The sequence below is a fragment of the Hyperolius riggenbachi genome, chromosome 2 (assembly GCF_040937935.1).
Source record: "Hyperolius riggenbachi isolate aHypRig1 chromosome 2, aHypRig1.pri, whole genome shotgun sequence".
NCBI classification, from domain to species: domain Eukaryota; kingdom Metazoa; phylum Chordata; class Amphibia; order Anura; family Hyperoliidae; genus Hyperolius; species Hyperolius riggenbachi.
Window position 1 is genome coordinate 129,124,325 of NC_090647.1, and position 8,312 is coordinate 129,132,636.

Below are 8,312 nucleotides of genomic sequence, written 5' to 3' on the forward strand. Positions count from 1 at the left end.
TTCTCTGTCACACATAGAGTTAACTGATCAAGTGTGAGGGGAATTTCCCCTCTCCTCATTGCTCAGTCAGCGGTCAGTTTTGGCGTCAGTAAAGTTTGAATGTATATTGATAACAGTAAACAAAGAAGTTGCTACTAAAATGTATACACCAGTACTTAGCAGCACTTCCCAAACAATTCCAGTGTCAATTGAAAAAAATATGTGAATCGATAATCTTCCTTTAAGTTGAGTATCTAACTTTTGCATTTTCTAAAGTCAGAGGTACCCTTTAAGTTTTTTGTGGCACCCTCACTCCTCCTAGATTGGAGAATCTAGCAAGAAATGTATGGTCAAAATAAACTATTTGAGTGTTATTTTCTAACAGATTTTGGTTTCATTCTTCTCATGCCATTTGGTTTGTTTTGTTTTTCAGGTGCCTGTGCAATCTTGGTTTGATGACATGGGGGACACAGAGCTTCTAAGCCTCATCCCAATCTTTGAGGAGCTAAGCAACTCTGAGGACATTTACACAAGTCTTGGCCAGCTGAGGGCCCCTTGAGTTTCCTCCTCTGCCTTGATTTTTTTCAGGGGACATTTTTATATCTTTGTAATATTCTTTTTATTATTTTTTTCTGTTTAAAGTTCTCACACTCGCAGTGCCTTTGGCCTCAGAGGATGAGGAACACAAATGGAGATGGATGATGGGGAAGGCTACGGAAATTCCCATGCCCTTTCCAAGCAAACTGGCTACAGTTCACACTCCTTATGGCCTGTGTTGCCAGTGGCACATAGGTGGTGAATGCAGGGATCTATAAAATGCCATTACTTTGGTGCACTAGTAGGAGAAAGTGTCCTTTTTTAATAATAATGGTACCATGTACCTAGGTTTTCTAGTTCTCTACTACTGTTTAGTCTTCATATCTTCTAATTTTAATTTTTCAAACTACGGAACGAAGTGGGAATTTAGTAGAGACACACATGCACACACACACACCGGTACTTTAAATAACTTGATACATACAGGGATTTAGGGACCTAAAGGGAAAGTGGGAGACTGTGTGATATTGGCACACCAGTGTTAGAAGGCAGATTGAGGTGAGTTCTTTCTCATCCTATTTACTCTGATGCCAGGTAGGTGGAACACCAGTTTCTTTATACAGGTTTTCCATACTGATAGCACTTAATGAGTTGGAAGTGTATCAGGTTATGTGATGGAGAGAGCCATTCTGTAGACTGAAGCAATTGTGATAAATATTCAGCCAGTGGTGGTGGTCATGTCTAGGAGAACTCATGGAGAAGCATGTCATTTGTTTGATCAGCTGATAGATTTGCAAAGCTCTGATTTGCTGTGGTCACATCCCACTTTAACACGTGATCATGACTAGCAAATCTTATCATGACTTGCATATCTATCACCTGACCTAACTGATCACATGACATGACCATCACTTATTGGACAGCTCACTGGGAGTTTGGTGACATCACCAAGACACAACTTTAACAAGGACTTGCTGTATAATATCTGTAACACGTGGAGATTATAGACTATATTTTTTCTGGAAGCTGTTTTTTTTTTTTTTTTCTTCTTCTTCACCTTTCTACATAGACCTCTTTAATTGTAATAACACAGCGGACAAAAAAAATTCTAGCTGAAGGCAGCACAAAGACTGCTGTGCTGTCCTTGATATACTGTTTGGGAGAGCTCCATATCATTTAGCATTCTTTAGTAGGCGCCAGCTGCTTACTTTACATGGGGTCCCCTGTCATATACTGATGCTGAATACATTTATTGTAAGTGCATGAAATGGACCAACTAATTGCATTGAGTAACTGGAAGAGAAAAAACACACACATTTTAGAATAAACCTGTAAGCAGTAAAATATATATTGGGCAACAATCCCATATGACAGCGGTCACCATATGATTATGATGTACCTTAATGATCACTATTTATGCTGCACAGTGCTCCAGGCAGCCTTTCAAAGTTAATATACAAACAGTGACTTCCTCTGATTTGGTCTTTGCATGGCCCCGAGGCACCCATGTGACGATGCCTGGACCTTTTAATTAGTCACTTTACTATTCAGTTTGAGATCAAGAGGCGTGTCTCAGCCAGCCAAGATCATGTTGTTATAACTGTTGATATGGATATTACTGCCTACAAGTTTTCTCTACTCATCAAGTGTTCTCCTATTGACGATTAAACAACCCATATTGAATGCTGTGCTTCCCGCACTCTTGGTTCAGCCAGCCCAGTTGCTGCTTTTCTGGCATCCTCACGGATGGTACAGTTTTAATGTTAATGTGGTGGCACTCTGGAATTTCATCAACTTTCCCTATGGGATGAACAGCCATTTGGTACAACAGCTACCCTCATGTGTTATCCTTTGTAAACACAGGGATGTCTTCCTAACATTAATAATAATAATTCCAGTATTTGTATAGCGCTTTTCTCTTGCAGCTCAGTGCTTGTGAGGCATCCACTAGAGCGCACTCAGTGGGCAGTAGCAGTGTTAGGGAATCTCGCCTAAGAACTCCTTACTGAATAGTAATTCTATTACTATGAAATTAGGAAGAGCTGAGGTTTGAACCCGGGTCTCCTATGTCAGAGGCAGAGCCCTTAACCACTACACTATCCAGCCACTGGTTATGATCTCAGAACAACCAGCAGAGATGACCATGTTATTTCCGTTACAATCTTATAACACCGGGGTTTGCAAATGGGTCAGTGTTGTAAAGGGTAGGTCTCCCAGCTCGAAAGCTATACAGCTTACTGTAAGGTGATGACGTATATAGGAATGAACAGTCATGTTGTTGATAGTATTTATGGAGGTAAAAGTTTTGTTTAATCACTGGTTATCTTCTTGCACCCTTTGCAACAAGATCATTCTATTTCAATTAACTTTCTAGTCCCAAAAAATTATATTACTCAGTCCAAAAATATCGAAACCAAAGGGATTTATAATGTTCAGCCTTTTTGAGATTATTGATATTTTTGTTTTTTGTTTGACTCGAGACAAAGAAAAAAAATTGTCCACTTGACTCCTATGAGAGTCTTGATAGCTTTACGTTGAGGTCATTGCTGAATTTTTTTGTATTTTTAAAATTGTGGAACATGGTGCTTGCTAGCTTAAGCCAATGGCTAGCATATACACTACAAGGGCAGTGCCTTACTACAGCACAGGAGACGGAAGGCTTCTTACAGGTTTCCTCTGACCGCATATCTGTGCCAGTACAGACCACTCCCCAGAGGAGCTCATATGAACATTCTGTACCAGTACAGGCAACTCTGCAAAGGAGCTCATGTGGACGACCTATAGAATCCATGCACACATCCAGGTGAAACAATTTCCACATGGCTTTTATAATTCTTTGAAATGGAAAATCAGCTTTTAGTCAGTATTTAATAAAGCAGGGTTAGCGATGTCCAGAACTGGTGTATTTCAAGTGGTTTTCCAGATAAAAGTTGATATTTTATCACTGAGGTATTTTTTAGCTGCATGAAATAAACACCACATAGGATATAAACTTTTCTGTACATAACTTCTAAATATCTCTCCAAGACCAGATTTTATCCAACTCTGGTCAAATATGGAGAGTTTTGATTTTATAAAATTGTATAAAGTACTGGGAGCAGACCCCCCCCCCCCCCCCCCCCCCCATAACATGTTTGAGAGGAGTCAAATTGTTCTCTTTTACAGTGCTGGATTTCTTCAGTAGGTGCCTAGGTTGGAGAAGTCGATACCTGTTAATGGGAATATGGGATGGTGGGGTCAAGCCCACAGACAAGACTAACAGTCTCTCAATCCCTTATTCAATTCACTTTTTCTCCTACATTTTCTCTTGAGTCATATTTTTACACCTTATCAATAAAATGCCTTTTAAGCTTCTAAAAAGCAAGAAAATACTCAGAATTATTTTATTTTATATTAGGTTTTCAAGAGAAATACATGCAATCATATCATGCTAAGTAATAAATAAGTACTAAAGCGTACTAAAACTGTTTTGTAAGTGTATATATGTGTATATATATATATATATATCTATCTCCATTACAAAACCGTTTTATATATGCATAGGCCGAGCCAGGCTGGTAAGGGTGGTTAGTAAGCTAGTGAGTTTGTTGTGAGTATGAAGGAATGATCAGTGTGTCATTCAACTTGGAGGAAACTTAGGAGAAAAGGTGATTCCATTAAGGACACTCTCTCTTTTTTTTATATATATATATGGAAATGTGTAAAAGTCAGTGATCATTTATCAAATTGGTCTGGAAAACTCCTTGAGAGGATAGGAAGTATGACCATGCAGTGCCTTTTGGCTACCTTAAACCACATTTAAAAAGCATAGATTTGATGTATAAAACCTATAGATGCAGATAAAGATGGTCAATGAGATGATAATCCCAGCTTGCATGTATAGTCAATGCTAATTGTTTGTGGCTTGGAATCAGGCCACACAATTTTGATTGGTCTAGTTCCAAACTGCATACAATCTGCATTAAATTTGCACGCACGTCAGGATTATTTGCTTGTTATTGACCATGCCTAGTGACAGACCTCTTTAATAAGAGCCTGAGGTGAATATTGGGTGAAGGGTGAAATACCTAAGGACAGGGAAGCCTCTGGATCCTCCTACTGTTGCCAGGGACCATCCTGCATATTGCGACCATGCTCCACTTTATGCATGCTGGCGCAGTACCGCCTTGCTTGTGCTTGAAGAGGAGCATGGTTGCAAATATGGAATCCAACAAGAGCTTTTTAGACTCCTTTGGGGGGTTTGCGCTCGTCTATGGGGAATCGAAGGATGATGTGGGAAGCCTACCGGATCGAGAGGCTTCCTTCTCCTTAGGGTAATTATTTTTTTACTTCACCTCGGGTACACTTTAAACCTTTTATTTACCACCACAGAGGGTATCTGTGATCGCTTGCCCTTTTATTTTTGCTGCCTCAACAATTTTGCATAGGACTGTTACAGAATACCAAGTGGACCTCAGGGGAATCTCACCAAGAATGGTCTGACCATCACTATATGCCGGCCATCTCTTGAACACATCAGAGATGTCACTCTTGCACATGTGACAGGCAGACGTGTACATTCCTGTGTGTGTGTGTGGCTTTGTGTGGTGTCAGGATGCGTGCTTGGGATCTGACCTTCAGAGAGGGTCTGTGCAAGTATTAGCTTTTATTCTTTTTAGAACAATCAGATGATGGATGGACTTTCAGCACATTGCTGTATTTATGGTTTTTTTCCGGACTGGATGGACTGATCATCAAACTATGTAAACCCTCTAAAAGAGCATGTAATAAAATCTATTTTTATGCCCTATTTTAGATTTCTGTGTATTCTGTTATTGTGCCATTGTGGGGATGATGCTGACTTTGAAGTAAAGCGGTGACAGGTCTTCAGTAGGGAGTGCACTCACCCAGCCGCTGTCACATTTCCACTTTCACTCATGCTGCGTTGCCTGTCACACGGCTGAAATAATTGTCACATGAAAGCTGCTATTGGCTGACACACTAGTTGCATTCATTGCGGAATTCATACACGCACTGCATAAGGCAAGAAGCTATTGTTGGATGATGTGCCGTGTGTGACAGTAATAATATGTCAGTAGTCATTCTAGGGAAAGGAATTTATATTCACAGGCCTGCATTATGGCACTAAACTAGGTAATAAAGTATACCATACATGACAGCTAATTTACTAATGGAGGTGCACAGCGGAGTGTCACTGGGTTCACCTTGAAGCAGAACTGCAGGTTCACAAGTTAAAGGACAGAATTTTCATGAGCAGGAGAAAAATGGAGAACCTGAATTGAACATTTTAGCAGGAAACTAATACTGGAGAGTGCAGATATTTTCATTAAAAAAATGCATACTTGCATGCTAAATATATTTACTTGGCTCCACCCCCTTGTCATTACTGCTATGGAAGTGCCTGGTCCTCTCTTCCTTGCCTCCTTCACATCACATGTTCCAGGCTAACCCCTTTCCCTCAAGACTCGCCTATCCTCTGTACATCAAGGTGGAAGCATCAGACAGTCTGGTAACCCAGGGTTGTTCCCTTGTGGTCCTCGTGTGATGACATTGTACATGCATGGCACTCTGTGGTCCATGTGTGAGGACATCATTGTGCATACATGGCCCTCTGTGGTCCACATGTGAAGACATCATTGTGCATGCATGGCCACTGAGGTGTCCCGAAAGAGAACCCTGGAGGAGGCAAGAGAGAGGTATGTAGTACCTATGGATAGAATGTGTGCACAGAAGGGAGAGCCTTTATGATTTAATCAAACGGGTTTGAGCATACAAAAAAATATCCATATTAATTCTTTATAACACGCCAAATGTGGAGGATATGAATAAGTGGGGAAATAGATCCGCAACCTACCTAGCAATATTGTACAAAAAGGAGACAGACTTCCCTACCATAAGGGTCCACCTGCAAACCAGTGCCCAAATGACAATGTCAAAGTGAACAATAAGTTTATTCAAACATCTACACAAAAAAAATGTATAAAACAAGGCGTGGTCACATGGTTCTTGAATATCGTAATGGTAGATATGGGTAATGGGAAGCTTGGGGTCAGTTTTAAATGTAGATATTGTCCTGCGCTAGGGAGAGCGTGTTGAGCGCAGCGTGGCCCGCAGGGACCTCTCTATCTCCTGTGTGAGCGGACATACCATTTTCTCTTTCTGGTCACAGCAAGTGTTTTTTCATGAGTGGTGTTCTAGTTCTCAGTTCTTTCCTAACACTTTTTGCTACACTCATTTCACAAGTAGTTCCTGAACCTGGTCATATTATGCATTTACACCTACATCACACTACTCTGAAATGCTTCTGAGTGCAGCATTGTTTCTATTGTTTCTTCCTTGTGTGAACAGATTCTTAGTGTCGTCCTGTGTGCCTCAGCAGACAACTATCTTTGTTCTGAAGACATCGTGTAGTCTTGCGGGGAAAAGGCTGGTACCACTAGGCTCCCCACTTCCACTTGGCCTCTGTGCCAATGCAGTGGGTCGGAGAAGGGAGCGGCTTTGCATATTGTCATGTGGGGTCAATTGTGTGAGCGATTGCAGTCTAACAGAGATGGCCATACTTCTGTAGAAGCCTATAGACAGGAAAACCAAAAACGAGGGATGGTTTACACTTCCATCCTTGGAAACCAGTGGTTTTCCACAGATGATGCTTTGTTTGCAATGCGTGTTGTAACACGTGTCAACCACAGCTGACTATGGAAAGTTGGAATCGTACATGGTGTGCTGCAAGCAGTAAACACCTTTCCCTGCATGCGCAAACTGCATTAGATGTGAACAAGCCCATTTATTACCACATCTGGTGCGATGCTGCATGTGGGGAAACCGCATGTGATTAACTCAAGTGTGAACCCAGCCTAAAAGATGATGCACATCAGGTAAAGCACACATTTAAAGTGAGCCTTAACTGAGTTAAAAATAAGTTTCGCTTACTTGGGGCTTCCACCGGCCCCCTGTAGACGTCCTGTGCCCACTCCGGGACAAACTGACCTTCCGGTCCCCCGCAGCCAGCCAGTTTCGTTTTCGGCAACTGGCCGGGCGCGTCTCTCGATCGCGCTCCCGTCTTTGTTTGATTTTCCAGTTCACAGGCTTCTACAGAAGTGTGAGTGACCAGTTGTTAGACTGCATTCACTTTAAAGGAGTTCTTTCGCGAATGAGGAAAAAAATAAAAAGTGGTTTATGCATAAACTATTAAACATCCTTCTAAAATAGTGTAAAAAATTTTTTTTTTTTTTTTTTAATGAATGGTTCCATCAATACAACATGTAATGTAAATATTGACGGACTGGGAGGCTAATCCATTTGTAAAGGGTGTTTTGTTTTTATTTTTTTACTTTTATTTCACATCCATAACTGCTGCCTACCTAGTTTTCAGTGGTATAACCCACTTCTACCAGGAATCGTAATTGCCGTTATAGCTATAACAGCTGAGCTCTGCTGAGCTGCTCAATATGTGTTTACATTGTTGCCAGGCAACCACACAGACCCCAGGGAGTGTTTGTGCAAGGAGTCATAAGCTGCTGGGAGAATGAGCCAGAATCAGTCCCATCTACACCATATGATTCTTTGTCAGATTCGATTCAATATGATTTGATTCAATCTGACATGTCCGATTCATGATTCGATTTAAATTGAATCAAATCATGAATCAGACATGTCAGATTGAATCAATGAATCGATTCATATTGAATCTAATCTAACAAAGAATCATATGGTGTAGATGGGACTGATTCTGGATCATTCTCCCAGCAGCTTATGACTCTTTGCACAAACAACTCCCTGCCAGGGGTCTGTGTGGT

At 41.0% G+C, this 8,312-nt stretch overlaps 1 protein-coding gene across 1 annotated transcript in view; it reads left to right on the forward strand.

The window, feature by feature from the left end:
- CTDSP2 (CTD small phosphatase 2) overlaps positions 1-5,305 on the forward strand; it is a 66,743-nt gene extending 61,438 nt beyond the window's left edge. The window contains exon 8 of the mRNA XM_068267404.1: positions 413-5,305. Coding sequence (XP_068123505.1) covers positions 413-538 — 126 coding nt within the window. The 3' untranslated portion in view covers positions 539-5,305. The remainder of the gene's footprint in view (positions 1-412) is intronic.
- The last annotated feature ends 3,007 nt before the right edge of the window (positions 5,306-8,312 follow it).